The 22,816-nt window shown below is 41.1% G+C and overlaps 1 protein-coding gene across 14 annotated transcripts in view; it reads left to right on the top strand.

Annotated features, from left to right (window-relative positions):
• ppp1r9a (protein phosphatase 1, regulatory subunit 9A) overlaps window positions 1-22,816 on the top strand; it is a 360,829-nt gene that overhangs the window by 238,114 nt on the left and 99,899 nt on the right. For 12 of the 14 annotated variants that reach the window (XR_015757182.1, XR_006311674.2, XM_043689922.2 and 9 more), the window contains 4 exons: window positions 260-310; window positions 5,662-5,819; window positions 19,109-19,427; window positions 19,908-19,992. Coding sequence is in view for 12 of the 14 variants with exons in the window: in XM_043689922.2 (XP_043545857.2) it covers window positions 260-310; window positions 5,662-5,819; window positions 19,109-19,427; window positions 19,908-19,992 (613 nt within the window). In the remaining 2 variants the exon portion in view is untranslated. The remainder of the gene's footprint in view (window positions 1-259; window positions 311-5,661; window positions 5,820-19,108; window positions 19,428-19,907; window positions 19,993-22,816) is intronic. The other 2 variants (XM_043689929.2, XM_043689921.2) reach the window with 1 other exon arrangement.

The raw sequence follows: 22,816 nt of genomic DNA, 5'->3' as shown, positions 1-22,816 counted from the left end.
CGAGACAATCTTATGTGCCTTCATCAGTCTTATGAACAGAGCCCTAACCTGTTCATTGCTTCCAATAGTTATATGTTCTCACCTTCTGCAAAATGTATATTGTATCATAAAGGAACAAATTAAAAACAACTGTTGCCACAGAACAGGTAGAATATTGGTACTGCAGGATCGATTATCTTAGAAGATAATTTTGCTTTCAAAGATAAATATGTACATGAGATGCTTGTTGGTAACAGACGTATGTTTTAATTATTCACAGAAGTTGTTGAAACTTCAACTATGAAGTTAGGTGACCCAGATGAGGTTTTTGGTAAGTTTTAATTGTCATTACAGTTGTATATCAGCAGTGTTTTAATGTACATTTGCTCAAAGGAGTAAAACATTTTGAAGGCATGTGCACTACTTAAGATTGATACTTTTGGATGTAACTCAGCACAAAATGGATTTTTATTACTTGTTATTTAACCGAGGATGATAGAATTGTCCTTAAAATGAGAAATATTTCAACTCTACTGATACTTCAAAAATGAAAACTGTTGATCTAGCTTCTTTGTCTATATGTCATAGAGTGAATTCAGCATTCACGAAGTCAATACCAGGGATGCAGGACTTTCCTTTGAGGAGAGATTGATTCAACTGGACCTGTATTCATTCGAGTTGATAAGTTTGATTGGGAATCTGATTTAATTCTGAAGGCTGGACAGACTAGATTCAGGGAGGATGTTTTCCTGAGGCGGGGAGTCTAGAACCAGGGGACACAGTCTCTGGATACGGCAATACTATTTAGCACTGAGATGTGGAAATATTTCTTCACTCAAAGGGTGATAAACCTGTAAAAGTCTCTACCATAGAAGGCTGTTGAGGCTAAGTCATTGAATATATTCAAGAAAGAGACAGATGCATTTTTAGATTTTAAAGGCATCAAAGACAGGAAGAAAGAAGGAAGATGGAATTGAGATGAAGGACTAACCATGATTATATCAAATGTTGGATCAAGCTTGAATTACCAAATAACCTATTCCTCAGCTTATTTTCTATGATCCTCTGAAAATAAATAAGATGTTCAGAAGGGTAAGAAGTAGGAGAGATGACTAAAAGAAGAGTTGACAAGATAGTTTTATAAGACAGGAAAGTGGAGTTGAGACTGAGAAGAGATCAATCATGATTGTATTAAATTGGGAGCAGGTTTAAGGGACTGAAGTGCCTACTCCTGCTCCTTGTTCTTCTGTAACCTCCTCGTGTCATCTCAACAACCTACTTTCTTACTTATGGAGAGAATTCTTAGAGATAGGATTTACATGCATTTGGAAAAGCGTGGCCTAATTAAGTACAGTTAGCATGGCTTCGTGTGGGACAGGTCATGTCTTACTAACTTGATTGAATTTGTTGAGGAAGTGACAAAGATGTTTGATGAGGGTAGAGCAGTGGATGTTGCCGAAATGGATTTCAGTAAGGCTTTCAATAAGTTCCCTGTGGTAGGGTCATCTAGAAGATTACGATGTATGGGATCCACGGTGACTTGGTTGCTTGGATTCAAAATTGGCTTGCTCACAGAAGGCAGAGGCTAATGGTGGAAGGGTGTCAAAGGTTACAGTGGGATATAGCTCAATTGCGGATTTGGACGGAGAAATGGCAGAGGGAGTTTAATTCGGGTAAGTGTGAGGTGCTGCACTTTGGGAGATCAAATATTAAGGAAAAGTATACAGTTAATGGCTGAACCCTTAACAGCATTGATGTACGGAGGGATCTTGAAATTCAAGTTCGTAGCTGCCTGAAAGTGGTCACACAAGTAGATAGGGTGGTAAAGAAGGGGTATGGCATGCTTTCATTGATTGGTTGGGGAATTGAGTACAAGAGTCAGGATGTCATGTTGCAGCTTTATAATACTTTGATTAGGCCACACTTAAGAGTATTGCATTTAATTCTGGTCGCCACATGACAGGAAGGATGTATAGGCATTGGAGAAGGTGCGGAAGAGGTTTACCATATGCTGCCTGGATTAGAGGGTTTGAGTTATAAGGAGAGGCTAGAAAAACTTGGGTTGTTTTCTCTGGAGTGGAGGAGGCTAAGAGGAGATTTGATAGAAGTCTATAAAGTAATGAGATGCATAGATAGGGTTGACGGTCAGAATCTTTTTCCCAGAGTTAAAATGTGTAATACTAGGGGACATGCAGTTCAAAGGAAATTTGAGGGGCAAGTTTTTTTTATGCAGTGCATGGTAGGAGCCTGGAACGTCCTACTGGGGGTGGTGGTGCAGGCAGATATGATTGAGGTGTTTAAGTGACTTCTAGATAAGCACATGGATATGCAAGGAATGGAGGGATATGGACCAAGGGCAGGCAGAATTGTTAGGGACCAGGCCAGACCCCTTCAAAATATTTCAAGAAAGTAGCCAGACCTGAACTTTGCTAGTTGTTTTAAGCAGTTATACAGTGGATATTCCAGGAGTAATGCAGCTGGCTCAACCACTTAGTTTTAAACAAAAGAGAACTTGTTTGCAAGATTACCAAATGAAACACAACCAAAAGAGAACATGATATTGAATAACTTAACATATCCGAAAACCCAACAGATTATCCCAACGTTATGATGTTGTTTCAAATGCTTACAATAATTCCCATAAACAGCCCTTGGCAAAAAAAAGGTAAATTCCAAAACAGTTTCTTACAGGAGAGATGTCAGGGAGAGATTGAGAATACTCAATTGTATTCATTGGAGTTTAGAAGATTAAGGGGAGATCTAATAGAAACTTACAAGATAATATATGGCTTGGAGAGGGTGGACGCTAGGAAATTGTTTCCGTTAGGCGAGGAGACTAGGACCCGTGGACACAGCCTTAGAATTAGAGGAGGTAAATTCAGAACAGAAATGCGGAGACATTTCTTCAGCCAGAGAGTGGTAGGCCTGTGGAATTCATTGCCACAGAGTGCAGTGGAGGCTGGGACGCTAAATGTCTTCAAGGCAGAAATTGATAAATTCTTGATGTCACAAGGAATTAAGGGCTACGGGGAGAATGCGGGTAAGTGGAGTTGAAATTCCCATCAGCCATGATTGAATGGCGGAGTGGACTCGATGGGCTGAATGGCCTTATTTCCGCTCCTATGTCTTATGGTCTTATGGAGATTCTTTGTGTCCAACAGCTTCACAACTGACTGTCTGCTAAAACCAGGGAAAAGCTGAACTACGAGAGCTGGCCACTCCCCTTTCATTTTACAAGTGTTTCTTTAAAAAACTTGAAAGCATTTTCCCTGAGGCAGTATCTGTTAGCTATAATTAAATTAGCCCTAAAACCCTTCAAATCTAGACCTCCCGGAGTCTCTATGTTTACGACCCCTCTGAAAAAGAAACAAGGACAGCACAACCTTGTTAAAGGATCAGTTTAATTTAGTATCATGTTCAGCACAACATCGCACGCCAAAGGGCCTGTTCCTATGCTGTACTCGTCTATATTCTTATCTATCTCTGTATTGTCAGCAAATTTGGCAATCTTACCTTCTATCCCTTCATCAGAGTCATTAACATAAATTGGAAACAGTTGAGGACCTGGCACTTATTCCTTATTCGCTAAAGGTTAACATCTTGTTAACCTTTAGCGAGCCACTTTTCTATCTATGCTAATATACCCCTCCCCCCACCCCGCCAACAACTTGAGCTTTTATGTTCCACAGTATCTATGATGTGACATCTCATCATATACCTTCTGGAGATCTAAGTACAGTATATCCACTAGTTCCCCTTTATCCACAGCATGTTATCTCCTCAAAGAACTCCAATAGAATGGTCTAGCATTATTTTCCTTCTTAAAACCATGTTGATTCTAATTATCTTTAACTTATCTAAGTGCCCTGTTACAACCTCTAATAATGATTTTTAACATTTTTCCTTTGGCAAATGTTAAACTAATTGTCCAATAGGTTATTACCTTCCATCTTGCTCCATTTTTGAATAAAGGAATTACATTCATTATCCTCCAGTATACTGAGACTGTCCTGAATCAAGGGTGTATTTGAGTATTCAAACCAGTGCATCAACAACCTCACTAATCTCTTCTTTCAACATGTATGAGAAGTCCACTAGGACCCAAGTACTTCATAGAATCCCTATAGTGCAGAAAAGGCTAATCAGTCCATCATGTCTGTGCCAACCTTCTGAAGAGCACAAATGGATAAAATAAAATTGGCCTATGATTATTTGCTTTTTGCCTCCTTCCCATTTTGGATAGGTGTGTCACTTTAGCAATTTTTCAATTATCTAGAACTTGTCCAGAATCCAACAATTTTGGAAAATTATAATTAATGCACCACTATTTATGTAATTACCTGTTTTACAATTCTAGACTGCAAGCTGTCAGGTGCATTCAGTCTCATTAGTTTGTCAAATGCTACCTCCTTAGTGTTGATGGTGGTATTTAATTTCTCCTCTATATTATTTAGGTTAAATGGAATGTCCAAAGTATTTTCTATTTTAAAAACTAATGCAAAGTATCTGTCTTAATTCCTCTGTCATTTCCTTGTTTCCCAAATCCATCTCCCTAGATTCATTTTCTAAGGGGCCTGTATTCAAATGGTTCTCACGCTTTCTTTTTATATATTCAAAGATGCTCTTAATGTCCGATTTCATATCCCTCACTAGTTTGCCCTCATAGTTTATTTTCTTTAACTTTTATGTCTTTAATCTTTTTAGTCCTCCTTTGTTGGATTCTGAATTTATCCATTCTTTGCGGCTAACACTGACTTTAACCTCCTTATATGCTTTTTCTTTGAACTAGTATTCTCTAACTTCCTTGGTTAGTTATGGTTGGTTTATCCCTTTCTTAGACTTTTTCCTTCTTCATGGAATTTTTTTTTTTGAGAGTCATTAGTTACCTTCTCAAATGTCTCATTCCTGCTAATCTATCCACCCAGTTTAGTTATGTAACTAATTCCACATGTAACTAATTCCCTTAATTTAAATTAAACACAATTGTTTCTGTTTGTTATTATATTGTTTTTATTATTGTTATTTATAGGTATTATTGTTACTTCTTGCTAATCTGATGTCAGCAGATTTGGGCTCCTGAGCCCAGGACTCGTCTTGTCTCCTTTCCTTTCTCTTTTCTTGTTTCTCTTTTTCCTTACCTCTTGTGAAAAAGCTTAGTTGCGGCTAGAGCAGTGGCAGAGAGTTTGGGTTTCTGGCAGCTTCTACATGACATGGCTGCTGCAGAGGAGGTGAGTTTGGCCACCTCCCTAGCAACAATAAAGCCGGCAGTAATAAAGGAGACTTTGGGCGGGAGTGGGACTTGATGGCATCAGTGGTGGCTGCATTGGCAAGCCTGGTGGTGGCATTATTGGTGGAGGCAAGATGGTGCCAAAGAGTGGCGACTCTTGTTCCAGCATTGCAGCAAGGGGACTCGTGGCTGGCTGTTCCAGGTCCATTATGGAGTCCTTAAAAAAAGGGATGTAGTATTGAATTTTTTTTATGCCTTTGTATTCAATGTTTCGGTTTACTTTTCTTTGTTTTAAGATGGCACTGGAGAGTGGTGACACTATACAATATCTTTCACTGTATTTTGTAACATTATAAAAAATCAAACATATGTTCATTAGTATCTGAATACTGATTTTTAATTAATGTAGTAAAATTTGCTCTATTTTAATTTTTTGTACTTACGTCTGGTTTCAGATTTTAATGAAGCAGTACCTGAAACACAGGTATTAGATAGTAAAGTACTAAAAGCTCGAGCACATCTTTCGGGGAAATCAAAGCGACAGCGACCCTCGAGGTCCAGAATGCATGACAGTGTCAGTTCAACTGATGGTGATGATAGTCTTGAGCGGAAGGTAATTGTGACACCTCTTTTAAGAATTATATATGTTCTTGAATGAGAGTTCAGTTTTACCAAGAAACTGTTTACGTTATGCAAGATTCCAACATTAATTTAGATTTTGCAATAAAATCTTCACTTGATAACAATCTTTGTGCCTTGGAACTGTGGCCAATGTATGTTGATGTGATGGTAAAATATCCTTAAGGTTTTAGTTCACAAGTAGAGCACTGTGTTGAATAAAAATGAAGTACATTCATTAATGTTTTAGGAATACCTTTTTTATTAAAATATTTAAAGGCCCCACTTTCCATCAGTAAGGAATATGGTTGCTGATGAGCACATCTGTTTTAATTTCTTTTGACAGTTTAAGATATTAGGAGCATGAAGGTTATTTTGTTTTGGGTCTTTCACCTATGATTTTAATGGTTGGATATGACTTATGGTGTAATCTGAAGCTGTGCTTTGAACATTTAGGGACAAAACTCATACAGAATTCAGAAAGACAGAATTCCACACACGTGTGCTCAAAAGTACTTTTAACTGAAAGGAGGAGTGAACTAGCTGTCCACTCTGTCTCATCCATTATGCTTTTCCAATACACATTGCAATTTTTCAATTTCAAATATTTATCCACGTTTTCTTTTAAAATTTATTATGTATTCTGCTCCAAATATTGTTTTTCAGTAGATCATTCCATATCCTAACACTATTTATTTGTAAAAAGTCTCTTAATTATTTTTATATGGGAGAATGATCTTGACAATCTTTGTGACCCTACTTACTGACACACTGATCAATAAACATATTTTCTGGCTTACAAGCAGAAATTGAAGCATGAGAACCCAGTGAAGAAAGTAGTGCAGTGATGATCTGAGGAAACTGAAGAGTTTGTACGAAACAGCTTAGAGTCAGTGGACTGGTCCATATTCAAGAAATCAGCAGCCAACCCAAACGAGTAAGCCACTACTGTTGTAGACCTCATAGTAGGTGTGTAGATGATTACGTGTCAAAGAAGTTAATCCAAATGTTTCCCAACCGGAAACCATGGATGAACCACGAGATCTACGCCCTACTGAAGTCCACATCTGAGCTGTTCAAGTCAGGCAAGCTTGATCTATACAGGAACTGAAGGTACAATCTTCAAAAGGTCATCAGGGACGCCAAGAGGCAATACCAAACTAAGCTTGAGACCCAGACTAACCACATGGACACCTGTCTTTTGTGGTGAGGCTTACACAACATAACAGACTACAAAGCAAAGTCAACAGAATCGTGGGCAACAGTACATCCCTACCCGACAAACTCAATGCACAGAAGAATAGTGAAACAATTTCACCTGTCCCATCAGCCTCGGATGCACATGTACCTTCTGTCACTGCTGTAGATGTTAGATCGGTCTTCTTAAGGGTTAAGGTGCCAAGCAACTACCGATGCGTTCACTTCATCTATATTTTCCACTGCATCAGGAAAGCAACCAATATAATCAAAGACCCTTCCCATCCCAATTGTACTCTCTTCCACCCTCTTTGGTTGGTCAGAAAATATACAAGTTTGTATACACGTACCAACTGATTCAAGAACAGCTTCTTTCCTGCTGTTGTCAGACTTTTTGAATGAACCTCTTTAATGCCAATGTTGATCTCTTTCTGCACATTCTCAGCAGCTGTAATATTGTATCCTGCACTCTGTTCTGTTACCCTGATACACTTGCATAGTACGATCTGCCTGTAAAGCATGTAAACTACACTTTTCACTGGAGCTTGGTACATGCGATAGTAATAAATCAAATCAGACATTTTTTTCCTGGTTTGTTTTATGAAAACCATGTACTGTAATTTTGAAGTTATTCATTAAAGCTCCTGTAATTTAAATGAAAAAAACAACAAAATAAAAGCACACAGTAGACAAAACAATATCTCTGGAGAAGACAAGTATCAGTGTTTCAGATTCAAACCCTTCTTCCAAAATTTTATTCTGTATTTTTTCATGGGATGTGGGTATTACTAGCAAGGCCAGCATTTATTGCAGATCTTCAATTGCATTTGAAATTAGTGGCCTGCTAAGCCATTTCAGGGCCCCAGCTATGCCTGTCTCTTTGTTGGCTACGTAGAGCAGTTGATCTTCCGTAATTACACCGGCACCACTCCCCACCTCTTTCTCCACTACATTGATGACTGCATTGGCACCACCTCATGCTCCCACGAGGAGGTTGAGCAATTCATCAACTTCACCAACACATTCCACCCTGACCTTAAATTTACTTGGACCATCTCCGACACCCCCCTCCCCTTCCTGGACCTCTCCATCTCCATTAATGACGACCGACTTGACACTGACATTTTTTACAAACCCACCGACTCCCACAGCTACCTTGATTACACCTCTTCCCACCCTACCTCTTGCAAAAATGCCATCCCATATTCCCAATTCCTCCGCCTCCGCCGTATCTGCTCCCAGGAGGACCAGTTCCACCACAGAACACACCAGATGGCCTCCTTCTTTAGAGACCGCAATTTCCCTTCCCACGTGGTTAAAGATGCCCTCCAACGCATCTCGTCCACATCCCGCACCTCCGCCCTCAGACCCCACCCCTCCAACGATAACAAGGACAGAACTCCCCTGGTGCTCACCTTCCACCCTACCAACCTTCGCATAAACCAAATCATCCGCCGACATTTCCGCCACCTCCAAACAGACCCCACCACCAGGAATATATTTCCCTCCCCACCCCTTTCCGCTTTCCGCAAAGACCGTTCCCTCCATGACTACCTGGTCAGGTCCACGCCTCCCTACAACCCACCCTCCCATCCTGGCACTTTCCCCTGCCACTGCAGGAACTGTAAAACCTGTGCCCACACCTCCTCCCTCACCTCTATCCAAGGCCCTAAAGGAGCCTTCCACATCCATCAAAGTTTTACCTGCACATCCACTAATATCATTTATTGTATCCGTTGCTCCCGATGCGGTCTCCTCTACATTGGGGAGACTGGGCGCCTCCTAGCAGAGCGCTTTAGGGAACATCTCCGAGACACCCGCACCAATCAACCACACCGTCCCATGGCCCAACATTTCAACTCCCCCTCCCACTCTCCCGAGGACATGGAGGTCCTGGGCCTCCTTCACCGCCGCTCCTTCATCACCAGGCGCCTGGAGGAAGAACGCCTCATCTTCCGCCTCGGAACACTTCAACCCCAGGGCATCAATGTGGACTTCAATAGTTTCCTCATTTCCCCTTCCCCCACCTCACCCTAGTTCCAAACTTCCAGCTCAGCACTGTCCCCATGACTTGTCCGGACTTGTCCTACCTGCCTATCTCCTTTTCCACCAATCCACTCCACCCTCTCCTCCCTGACCTATCACCTTCATCCCCTCCCCCACTCACCCATTGTACTCTATGCTACTTTCTCCCCACCTCTAGCTTATCTCTCCACGCTTCAGGCTCACTGCCTTCATTCCTGATGAAGGGCTTTTGCCCAAAACGTCGATTTTGAAGCTCCTTGGATGCTGCCTGAACTGCTGTGCTCTTCCAGCATCACTAATCCAGAATCTGGTTTCCAGTATCTGCAGTCATTGTTTTTACCTAAGCCATTTCAGGGGACATTTAAATGTCCTCATGAGACTGAAGTCACATGTAGGCTATACCCATAAGGACTAGAGACAAAGAAAAACTGCAGATGCTGGAATTTGAAATCGACAGGCAGAAGCTGGAAGAACACAGTAAGCCAGGCAGCATCAGGAGGTGGAGAAGTCGACGTTTCGGGTATAAGATTTCTTCAGGGTTGGGGGTGGGTGTAGGGGGGGGCTGCAGATAAACAGGGTAAGGGGGACAGTGGTGAAGTGGGGATAGGTGAAGACAGGTTGAGGATACTACCTGGTTGGTCAGTGGGAGGAATAAATCCAGTTGGTGGCAGGGAGGGGGAGGACCTGAGAGGAAGTTGGTGGATGGGAAAGGAGGTTATTTGAAATTGGAGAACTTAATGTTGAGTCTACTCCCAGTCCTGAAGAAGGATTACACCTGAAATATCGACTTCTCCACCTCCTGATGCTGCCTGGCTTGGTGTGTTCTTCCAGCCTCATACCCATAAGGATGGCATTTTCCCTTCATTAAATGACATTAGTGAACCAAGTAGAATTTTATGACACTCAACAGTAGTTTCATGACACCAATGACAAGAACTATATTTTTATTAATTGAATTCAAATTCCACCAGATACTGTATTCCCACAGTAATAGTCTGAGCCTCTGGATGGCTAGCTCAGATGTTACTGTTGCACCACTACCTCCTCGAGATATAGAAAAATAATAAACATGTCACAAATCCCAAGAAAAACAGCAAGTGCTAGAAAAATTCAAGAATCACCAACATCTCTGAAGAGAGAAAAACAGAGGACCAGATCTTCAGATTTCCGGTACCCTGACATTTGTGCTTCAGGATCCCTCATACATCCAGATTGAGTAACTACCCAAGAGGAACTGAGAACTTTAAACTTCTGTTGGCAATTACACTTCATCTGGAACCTTTTGATCAAGTCCCCAAATCTGAATCAAAGCCTTTGTAGGGTTCTAACTCATGTATATTTACCCAGAAAAGGTTGGACGGATTAAAACATGCTCACACTCCTAACCCTAATCCATCCTATCCCTTTACCCATCACCCATTTGGCATCCCACCACCTTAATAATCCACCTGATATTCTACTCTCTTATCCACCTGACACCCTTCCACCTCTCCTACATACCTGGCACTCTTACCCATCTTCCAGGCTATCTAAAATGCAGTAGCATACAACACATCACATTTCCACCTCTTTATTTTGGAAGAAGAATCATATTGAACTTGAGACTTTAGCTCTGTTCTCTTTTTACAGTTGCTACCAGACCTTCTGAGTTTCTTCAGCCCTTTATGTCTTTCGTTAAAGGTTTTAGTTGGCAAGCTTGCTGAGAACTCACTGAAGGCCTGTTTGAATTTTAGGAAAACCTGAAAGTTGCGTGCTGAGATAGAGGAAGACAATATGCATAGACGCATCCACACAGCAGGGAGCTAATCCTGATGGACATGAAATAAGTGTGCATGGCTCAGAGGAGCCTACATATGCAGTGGGGTGTGGTTGTCTTACAGGGAAAAGTGTTTATGAGCACAGACAATGCAAGAGGTCGTAATTCTCCTGGCATGATGGGGACTAAAGAATAAGAAATAAGACTTCCAGATAGGTTAGAGAGCCCAGTGATCACAAAATATGCAATAGCTGGAAGTAATGGAAGTACCACTCCGAATTGTTCGGTCCAGTGGTCGTGGGCGGCACGGTGGCACAGTGGTTAGCACTGCTGCCTCACAGCGCCAGAGACCCGGGTTCAATTCCTGCCTCAGGTGACTGACTGTGTGGAATTTGCACATTGTCCCCGTGTCTGCGTGGGTTTCCTCTGGGTGCTCCGGTTTCCTCCCACAGTCCAAAAATGTGTAGGTTAGATGAATTGGCCATGCTAAATTTCCCGTAGTGTTAGGTGCAGTGGTAAAGGTAGGGGAATGGGTCTGGGTGGGTGCACTTCGGCGGGTCGGTGTGGACTTGTTGGGCCGAAGGGCCTGTTTCCACACTGTAAGTAATCTAATCTAATCTAATGAGGAGTGAATTCTGTAAAAGAGAAGCAGAACCCTGAGTGTGAAGAGGTTGCAGGAAAAGTACAATGGGCAGGAAGGCAACAGAGGGCATACCCAGAACATTAAATCTACCAACAAAGATGGAGTTATCTTGAGATGTAGGAGAACCATTGCTACAGGAGACAACAACTCTCATGGAAGATAGATCAAAAGACCTCATCTCAAAGAATTATTCATTATGTCCTGCCAATAGCCACCGAGAACACCGTGTCTTTGATTTTTGTAACCTCTGTTCTTTCAAGGATCAGCCGTGGATCTTACAAATGAATGCATGCAGCTACATCTCATAGGTTAATGATGCTGTCTTTGCCTGTTGAAGAGCATATTCAATTCTTGGTTGTGGGGCAACACAGTTAAAAGCGCAAGTTTCACTTTATCATGAGAATTGGACCAAACTGTATGACTCTTATGATGAGTAGGGAATCATCAATTGCACAGATGTGGCCATCAAAACAGCCAGAGATTGGACCAATGACCTTCACCAGTAGGGTTTCAATTCCTTCAACATTTGTTCGTTTGTGGCTACAGCAAGTGGTTCCTAGATGTGTATACTAGCTTTCATAGAAACTTGTGTGTTCTGTTCCAATACCCTGATGTACTTATGTAAGGTATGATTTGTCTGGATAGCATGCTAAACAGTACTTTTCACTGTATCTTGGTAAATGTGACAATAATAAATCAAATGAAGATAAAAAAAATACTGTATCGAAGATGCCCTTTGACCCATCGACTCCATACTGCCAAAATTACACTGGTGCTACTTTAAAGCACTAGACCCAAAAATCTTTAATGTTATGACACTTCAAGTGTTTGATCAAGTACTTTTTAAAGGTTATGGGGTTATCCACCTTGAATACCATCCCAGGCAGTGCATTCCGGGGACACCACCTCCCCCCTTCCCTGTACCACCACCACCATCATCTGGGTGAAAAGACACTTTTCCTAAAATTCTATCTAAACCTCCTTCACAGCTGTCATGACCTATCAGTCTCCATTTTTCCAGGGCCCTGCAGATCTTCATATCTCTCCCACCTGCCCAAATAGCAAGGATGAATTCCAGGAATCAAATGGTGTCACTTGATAAGCTGGATACTTGCCTTTTTACAAGACCCACAGACACCAGCATGGGGCTACAGTAAAAGCCATTTGCTCATAAGGATTGACATTAAACAAGCTTGTGAAGGTACAGTTTCAGTGCCTGCATTGGTCAAGCCAAGCCCTGCAATACACTCTTGGAAGAGTCTCCAAAATTATCATCCACTATGTATTCCATAATACAGAAGATGTACAGGAGAAAGAACAAGATACAAAACTCAAAAATGTTGCTTTTGCCAATTCAATGCCAATCTTGGCTCCTCTGGCCCAATTTGAGCCATTTTTTTTCCTGCAGTGAAAGAGAGGGATTGTTTATAATGGAAGAGCAGTCAGTGGCGTTGCAGCAGCAGGAGTGGTGATGAGATGTCCTCAGAGTGAGTTGGAAGCCCAGAGTGCAGAAATATATGGTATTCTGGGAAGACGAGGTGGGTGAGAACATGATGCATTTAATCATGAGAATAGTAGTCCACGAGAGGCGAAAGGCATGTACAGTGGCATAATGAGAGTAAATGGTAGTCCTGTAAGTGTGAGGTAGTGGAGAGGAGATGGAGACACTTCCCTTTCGGAGCACAAAGGATTGTTGACTTTCTTTCTTCACTGCTGTCCATAGCATTTTACATGACCCACTGGTCTGACTCGGAGTGTTTTCTCAGTTCAGGCTGGCCTGGTTTTATGGTGTGGCTTCCTTTTCCAGTTAATAGGATACACCGCTTCCATTCACCATCCTATCCAACAGCATTTCTCGGTCCCTCTCTATGAACTAAGAGTTAGCCCTGAATATAAAGCTATTATGAAGCTATGTCCTGAATGTAGACACTCAAAAACTACAGTGTGAAGGACCGGTGCTAGCTTGTAGCATCTGAAGTTGTGTGCAACACATGATCACAATGCATTGAACACCATACATTTCTGCCAGCAGTGAACACTTCCTCTTATGTATGTGACCCCATAGGAAGGACATCATAAAGCCTAGATACATAGTTGAGAAGATGAAAGGCAGGAGATTGTATGAGAAAAGTTGCTTGACCAGATGCCTTGTATTTTACTCAAAACAGCATTTTCATTGATAATAGGAAATTTCAGCCTGAATTTGAATGACTCATATTTTGAAATTTGATTGTTTAGCACAACCTCTGTTTATTAATTGTCTCAAAGATCATAATCCGTTACTCTCTATTACACACACCCAATCTATCGTTCATGTCTTCCTGAAATGGTTTATCATTTTCATGTTAACCACAAACCCAATTTTTATGATATCTGTACACTTAGACATTATTGGCATTTTGCACTCATACCCAATTATTAAGAGCAATGTTCCAAAACTGACCTGCAGAGGCAAATACGGAGTTGAGAGTGTTGGCTTATAAGGAGAGACTGAGCCCACAGGGATTATATTGATCGCAATTTAGAAGAATGAGGGGGTATCTTATCGAAAAATATAAAATTATGAAGGGAACGGATAATATGGAGTAGAGAGGATATTTCCACTGGCAGGTGAAACTAGGACAAGAGGGCATAGTCTCAAAATTAGGAGGAGCTGATTGGGACCGAATTGAGAAGGAACTTCTTCACTCAGAGTGTTGTGAATCTGTGGAATTCCCTGCCCAGTGAAGTAGTTGAGGCTTCCTCAGTAAATGCTTTAAAGCTAAAAGAGAGAATTTTTGAACAACAAAGGAATGAAGGGTTGTAGTGAGAGGGCAGGTAAGTGGAGCTGAGGCCACAAAAAGATCAGCCACGATCTTATTGAATAGTGGAGCAGGTTCGAAGGGCCAGATGGCCTACTGCTGCTTCTGGTTCTTGTGTTCTAAATGTTTACATTTCTGTCATTTGATAAACAAGCATTATACAGTGCTATCCACCTTCTGACCTTTAACCAAGGTTCTGTCTACGCAACCACTCTCCCTCTAATTGTTAACAATCTCATATTTAAATATTATCACATGCAAAACAAAAATGCACAATATTTTCTACATTTTCTTTACTATTTAGTTATTGCCTCAATAATGTTGTGAAATTTACTGGCATTGTTATTACTAATGAGTCATTTTATAGATGGGAGAAATTCATTGGCTTTGCTGTTTAAAAATAATTTAGATGATTCCTTGCAATTATGACCAAATTGATGACTCTTTTATGTTTATGCTCTTCTTAACAAAGTGCTGCAGGTGCCCATGTGTGCATAACCGAAGTAAAATAAATATTAGGTATTGCATAAGCAAGGGAAGTAGGAAAATTAGTTTATCTTTAAATTCCAAATTTGCGGGATTGTGAAAATAGACGAAATTCAGTCTCCAGATTCACATTTGGGATTCATCTAGTATGAGTAAATCTGGAAAAGAATAGACATCTTCTGTTTTGAGGTGGCATTCAGTATCATTATATTTTGACTGAAGTATTATAGATAGCATATATTATTATTTTAATGCTTTAAGCTTAAATTTTATGATCAGTCCGAAATGGCTGAAAAGTATAAACACATAACCAGTTCATGGTGCTAAGTTCCTGCAGAGGATTATACTAAAATTTGCATTGGTGTGCTCATTTTGCCTTGAAATTCCTGTGGAATTTCATAACTGACATTAAAATAAGTACAAATGTAGCTCCATAAATTGGGGGGGAAGCAAATTGGCTGAGCATGCCTGCCAGAGTCACATTCCAAGGCTGTTCTTTCTCCTCGCTCCTGTGCGCCATTGTGCAATGGTACAATCAAAAACTTTGAGATATGCTGACAGCACTTTGGATATATTCAGTAAATTAAAAAGAACAGGGAGGATGGTAAAACAGGAGGGGGAGTAGCATTGTTAATTAGAGAGTGCAACACAGCTACAGAAGAGGAGGTTGTTGAGGAGGGTTTGTCTGCTGAGTCAGTATGGGTGGAAGTGAGTAACAGGAATGGAGCACTTTATTGGATATTTTCTATTGGCCCCCCAATAGTAGCAGAGACATGGAAGAACAGATTGAATAGCAGATCTTGGAAAGGTGCAGAGTTGTTGTTATGGGTGACTTCAACTTCCCCAATATTGTTTGGAACCTCCTTAGTGCAGCTGGTCTGGATGGAATCAATTTTGTCAGGTGTGTCCAGGAAGGATTCCTGACTCAATATTTAGATAGGCCGACTAGTGGGGGAGGCCATATTGGATTTGGTGCTAGGCAACGAGCCAGGCCAGATGTCAAATCTCTCAGTGGGCGAGCATTTCGGTGACAGTAACCACAACTGCCTCAGCTTTACCATAGCCATGGAGACGGATAGGAGCAGACAGTATGGGAAGGTATTTAATTGGGGGAGGGGAAATTATACAGGAGGTATGGAATGTAAATTGAGAGCAATTGTTCTATGGGAAATGTGCAACAGAAATGTGGAGGCTGTTTAAAGAGCACTTGTTGCGGGTGTTGGATAACATTGGCCCACTGAGACAGGCAAGGTGAGGGAACCTTGGATGACTAGAAGAGGAGGTCCTCATCAAGAGGAAGAATGAAGCTTGCTTAAGGTTGTGGAAGCAAGGATCTGGCACAGCTTTAGAGGATTACAGGGTAGCTAGGAAAAAACTCAAAAATAGACTCAAGAGAGCGAGGAGAGGATACAGAAAAGCCTTGGTGGGAAGAATGAGGGAAAACTCAAAGGTGTTCTACCCTACGTGAGGAATAAGAGAATGATCAGAGAGAAGGTAGGGCCAATCAGGGATAGTGAAAGCAACTTGTGCCTGGAGTCTGAAGGGGTAGGGGAGGCTTCAGTATTCACTAGAGAGAGGGGCCTTGTTGATAGTGTTACGACACAGGATAAACCCCTCTGCTAATTTAAACCAGACACACAGAAAAGCTCAGTTTGCGCCGTAATCTGTGAGATTTTGAGTGGCAAAGAACTATCCCAAATATTTAAAGAAAAAATTAATAATATTATTCTTTCAAGTCCAAAAGAGAAACTTAGACAACAACTATTTACAACTCCTTTCTCTTAAACCTATCTTTTACCTCCCACTCGACAATATTGGTCCGATAAATTCTTTTATAACTTTACAGCAAATCACTTTCAAACCCAGTTATCATCTTCGGATGTCGAACTTTCTCTGTAGATTTCTCTAGGTCGGCTTCAGTTTTCTGCTGCACAAATTTCTTATGGACAGGTACCTTTCAGGGAGCTATTGTGCTGGCTATTACGTTGATGCTTGGCAGCTCCTTGCTGTTCTCCCTCTAACTGTTCAAAATATTCATTTTATACTCCAAAACATTGGATCATTTCATTGGTTTGATGTCATCCAAAACAGTAAAATTCAAATTCGATTGGATTTTGGTCTCTGGGGCAAAATTTGAATTTGTTTTGTACCATGGCAACATAAGTCCAGCTATTTGGATCAACCAAATGTTACACTTTTAGATCTTTCAGCACACTTTATGCCAGGCAGAAATTTCAGCTTCCTTAAAGGTACAGTGTCTGTCTACAGCTTCATAACAATAGTGAGAACATTGTAGACCAGGTTAATAGGCTTGAACAGATTAATGGGCAGCACGATGGCTCAGTGGGTTAGCACTGCTGCCTCACAGTGCCAGGGACCCGGGTTTGATTCCCGCCTCGAGCGACTGTCTGTGTGGAGTTTGCACATTCTCCCTATGTCTGCATGGGTTTCCTCCGGGTGCTCCGGTTTCCTCCCACAATCCAAAGATGTGCAGGTTAGGTGAATTGTTCATTCTAAATTGTCCATATTGTTAGGGGCATTAGTCAGGGGTAAATATAGGGTCTGGGTGGGTTAGTCTTCAGAGGGTCGGTGTGGACTTGTTGGGCCGAAGGGCCTGTTTCCATACTGTAAGGAATCTAATCTGATCTTAAGAAAGTGGATGGTGTTGAAAATTCTGGGAAGCATCAAGATGGATAAGTTCCCAGGGGCAGACCTGATATATCCAAGGTTACTACAGGAAGCAAGGAATGAGATTGCTGCACCTCTGGCAGTGATCTTTGCATCCTCACTCTCCATGGGAGTAGTACCAGATGATTGGAGGGAGGTGAATGGTGTACCTCTGTTCAAAAAAGGAAATAGAGAAATCCTTGGGAATTACAGACCAGTCAGTCTTACATCTGTGGTAAGCAAGGTACTGGAAAGGATTCTGAGAGAGAGGATTTATGACTATTTGGAAAAACATAGTTTGATTAAAGGTAGTCAGCATGACTTTGAGGGGCAGGTCATGCCGCATAAGCCTTATCGAGTTCTTTGAGGATGCGATGAGACAGGTTGACGAAGTTTGAGCAGTGGTTGTGGTGTATATGGATTTCAGTAAGGCATTTAATAAGGTTCCCCTCGGTAGGCTCATTCACAAAGTTAGGAGATAAGAGATACAGGAAAATATGGCTATCTGAATACAGAATTGGCTGACCAAAAGACAACAGCGAGTGTAGTAAATCGGAAGTATTCAGCCTGGAGGTCAGTGACCAGTGGTGTCCCACAGGGAATCTGTTCTTGGGTCTCTGCTCTTTGTAGTTTTTATGAATGACTTAGATAAAGAAGTGGAAGGATGGATTAGTAAGTTTGCTGATGATGCAAAGTTGGTGGTGTTGTAGATAGTGTTGAGGGCTGTTGCAGGTTACAACAAGACATTGACAGGATGTGGCCGATGGAGTTCAATCTGGATAAATGCGAATTTATTCATTTTGGAAGGTCAAATTTGAATGCTGAATGCAGGGTTAAAGACAGGATTCTTGGCAGTGTGGAGGAACAGCAGGATGTTGGGGTCCATGTACATAGATCCATCAAAGTTGCCACCCAAATTGATCGAGTTGGTAAAAAAGCCTATAGTGTTTTGGCTTTCATTAACAAGCAGATTGAGTTTAAGAGCCATAAGGCTTTGCTGCAGCTCAATAAAACCCTGGTTAGACCACACTTGGAATATTGTGTCCAGTTCTGGTCACCTCATTATAGGAAGGATGTAGATGCTTTACAGAGGCTGCAGAGGAGATTTACCAGGATGCTGCCTGGATTGGAGGGCTTGTCTTATGAGGAGAGGTTGAGAGAGCTAGGGCTTTTCACGCTGGAGAGAAGAAGGAAGTGTAGTGACTTGATAGAGGTGTACAAGTAACGAAAGGCATAGATAGAGTAGATAGCCAGAGATTTTTCCCCAAGGCAGAAATAGCGGTCACGAGGGGTCATAATTTTAAGGTGATTGGAGAAAGGTGTACGGGAGATGTCAGAGGTAGGTTCTTTATGCAGAGAATGGTGGGTGTGTGGAATGCACTGCCAGTGGTAGTACATACAGAGACATTAGGGACATTTAAGCGACTGCTGGACAATCACATGGACAACAGTAAATTGAGGGGTGTGTAGGTTAGATTGATCTTAGATTAAGATAAATGCTCAGCACAAAATTGTGGGCCAAAGGGCTTGTACTGTGCCATCCTGTTCTGTGTTCTATATATAGAACAAATGTCAGTAGATTTTAAAATCAGAAAGTGGTTCAAATGACCAAAGAATTTTCTCTAAAACCAATGAAATTTGAATTGTCATTTTGTATGCTATTCAGAAATTCACCAGCATTCTGTGTTTCTCCCCTGTTGAAATAACAGCCTTTCGATAGTTATGGAAGTCCCACACACATTTCCAGATCCTCCCTGCCATCATCCTTGAGGACTTGTTCACCAGCATCCGATTCTGGAGCCTCATCATTATCTCCAATAGCCAGCAATGCAGTCTTTTCATTTGATACTGCAGTTGAAAATCAAGCTCTGGGAGAACATAACCAGCGAGTCTTGACATCATCAGAGCGACTTTCAGAAGATTCTGTGGGAGGAACCACAACTTCATTGTCATCAAATTCTTGTCACAATGCTACATTGTCTCTCTTGTATCATATGGATAAACATGGCAAAATGAGAAAAGCTGAAGGTATGAAAAAGATATTATTCTCAAATTCAATGATTATCTAGTTTGTGCTTTGTAATATAATTGTTATTGCAATAGTAGCTGTTACCGCTGTTTGAAAAATACCAGTAACTGCTTAATTGTCCATAATGCATCAATTCTTTTCTGTCCACCTTATAAAGTTAGCAACAGTAATTTCAATAAATAGATTTTAAAGCTATCTGATGTGAATGTGTTGGTTTTTAAGATATACTTTTTAAAAGCTATTAACTGGCAGCAATTCCATTTCTTTTATTTTTGACAAGAAAATTTTCTTTTTGGACATTAGTGTTCAAATCATAACAAGATCAAATGGCAGCTAAAGATGGGGGTCTTATAATTGAAATGGCCAAGTTTGAATGAACAGAATTTATTCTGTTTTGTTGATATAATAACAAAATAATCCTTTTTTTAAAGAGAGATCTATTTACTATATTGTGTCAAAAATAATGCTGTTGCTTTCAGATGACAACAGAGGTATTTCTTCAGCAAAAGTTAGTCCTCCTATGAATCAAAAAGAGAACACAAAACAAAGATTTGTTGACTTTGGGTAAGTTATTTATAATCCGTCAGTATAGTATGTTGCACTTAATCTGAAGCTGCCAACTGCAAATTATTTGTTTTTAATTAACGTAGTTCAAAAACATAATTCTAAACTGGCTTGTTCAAAACCTTCACAGGATTGCAATATGGAGTGATGCATTTAAATATCGATTTCCTGTATTTTTAAGACCATAAGACATGGGAGCAGAAATTAGGCTATTCAGCCCATCGGGTCTGCTCTGCCATTCAATAATGGCTGATAAGTTTCTCAACCCCATTCTCCTGCTTTTTTCCTGTAACCCTTGATACTCAAGACCCTATCGATCTCAGTCTTAAATATATTCAATGACCTAGCCTCCACAGTCTTCTGTGGCAGTGGGCTCCATAGATTCACCACTTTCTGGCTAAAGACTTTCTCCTTATCTCCATTTGAAAAGGTCTTCCCTTTACTCTCAGGCTGTGGCCTCAGGTCACAATTTATCCGACCAATAGAAACATCTTCCAAACATCCACTCTGTCCAGGTCATTCAGTATTCTGTGTGTTTCAATTTGATCCTCCCTCATCCTTCTAAACTCCATTGAGTATAAACCGAGAGCCCTCAAACGTTTCTTATATGTTAAGCTTTTCATTCCTGGTACCATTCTTGTGAACCTCCTCTGATCACAATACATCCTTCCTGAGATATGGGGCCCAAAACTGCACACACTACTCAAACCGGGGTCTGACCAGAGCCTTATACAGCCTCAGAAGTACATCACTGCTTTTATATTAAAGTCCTCTCAAAATAAATGCCAACATTGCATTTGTCTTCCTGACTCAACCTGCAAGTTTACCTTGAGAGAATCCTGGACTAGAACTCCCAAGTCCCTTTGCACTTCAAACTTCTGAATTTTCTCCTCACTTAAAAAAAAGTCCATGCCTGTATTCTTCCTACCTCACACTTTCCCACTTTGTACTCCATCTGCCACTTCTTTGCCCGCTCTCCTAACTTGTCCAAATCCTTCTTCAGCCTCCTATCTCCTCAATGCTACCTGTCCCTCGCCCTATCTTTGTATCATCTACAAACTTCACCAGAACGCCCTCAGTTCCTTCATTTAGCTCGTTAATGTACAAGCTTACCCTCATGTTTGATCTTCTCCCTCCTTTTTTCTTTTTTTGTTTCCTTCTATTGGTCACAATCCTCTGGTTTCCCACTGCCCATTACCACGTTATGCGCTTTGTCTTTTGCTTTCATGCTATCACTGACTTCTCTTGTCAACCATAGTTGCCCTTTCTATAGGTATATGAAGAATAAAAGGATGACTAGGGAAGGAATAGGATCAGTCAAAGACAGAAGTGAGAAGTTGTGTGTGGACCCTGTGGAGATGGGAGAAGTGCGAAACGAATATTTCTCATCAGTTTTCACTCAAAAAAAAGGAGAATATTGTTGAGGGGAAGAATGAGATACGAGATATTAGACTAAAAAGGATAGAGGTTAGTAAGGAAGAGGTGTTATCAATTCTAGAAGAAGTAGACAAGTCCCCTGGGCCAGATGGGATTTATCCGAGGATTCTCTGGGAAGCTAGGGAGGAGGAGTTGGAGCCTTTGGCTTTGATCTTTGAGGAGTCATTATCTACAGGTTTAGTTCCAGTGGACTGGAGGATTGCAAATGTTGTGCCATTGCTCAAGTAGAGATGACCCAGCTAATTATAGACCAGTGAGTCTTACATCTGTTGTAGGAAAAGTTTTGGAAAGGATTATAAGAGATAGGATTTATAAGCATCTTGCAAGCAACAGTTTGATTGGAGATAGTCAACGTGGATCTGTCAAGGGCAGATCATGCCTCACAAACCTCATTGAGTTTTTTGAGAAGGTGACCAAGCATGTGGATGAGGGTAGGGCAGTTGACGTAGTGTACATGGACTTCAGTAAGGCTTTTGATACAGTTCCATATTGTACGCTGTTGGAGAAAATGCGAAGGCATGGAATTAAGGGTGATTTAGCAGTTTGGATTAGAAACCGGCTTTCTGTAAGAAGGCAGCAAGCGGTGGTTGATGGAAAATATTCAGCCTGGAGTCCATTACTATTGGTGTGCCACAAGGATCTGTTTTGGGACCACTGCTGTTTGTCATTTTTATAAATGACTTGAACGCAGGCATAGGTGGATGGGTGACACTAAAGTCGGTGATGTAGTGAACAGTGTGGAAGAATGTTGCAGGTTGCAGGGAGACTTAGATAAACTGCAGAATTTGGCTGTGAGGTGACAAATGGAATTCAATGCAGATAAATATGGGAAGAATAACAGGAAGGCAGAATATTGGGTCAATGGAAAGATTCTTGGTAGTGTGGATGTGCAGAGGGATCTTGGAGTCCATGTACATAGATCCTTGAAAGTTGCCACCCAGGTTGATAGTGCTGTTAAGAAGGCATATAGTGTGTTAGGTTTTATTGGTAGAGGGATTGAGTTCCACAGCCGTAATGTTATGCTGCAACTATTCAAAATGCTAGTGCGGCTGCACTTGGAATATTGTGTACAGTTCTGGTTGTCCCATTACAGGAAGGATGTGGAAGCATTGGAAAAGGTGCAGAGGAAATTTACTAGGATGTTGCCTGGTCCGGAGGGAATGTCTAATAAAGAAAGGCTGAGAGACTTGGGTCTGTTCTAATTGGAGAGAAGAAGGCTAAGAGGGGTTTATTAGAGATATAAAAGATGATCAAAGGATTAGATAGGGTGGACAGTGAAAGTCTTTTTCCTAGGATGATGACATCAGCTTGTACGAGGGGGCACAGCTGCAAATTGAGAGTTGATAGGTTTAAGACAGATGTCAGAGGCAAGTTCTTTACTCAGAGA

This window comes from Chiloscyllium plagiosum, unplaced genomic scaffold (genome assembly GCF_037043375.1).
Source record: "Chiloscyllium plagiosum isolate Xiang-an unplaced genomic scaffold, Cpla_swu_hap1 HiC_scaffold_5, whole genome shotgun sequence".
In the NCBI taxonomy this organism is placed as follows: domain Eukaryota; kingdom Metazoa; phylum Chordata; class Chondrichthyes; order Orectolobiformes; family Hemiscylliidae; genus Chiloscyllium; species Chiloscyllium plagiosum.
The sequence above is the reverse complement of the archived record's forward strand: the minus strand, read 5'-3'. Positions and strand labels throughout refer to the sequence as shown.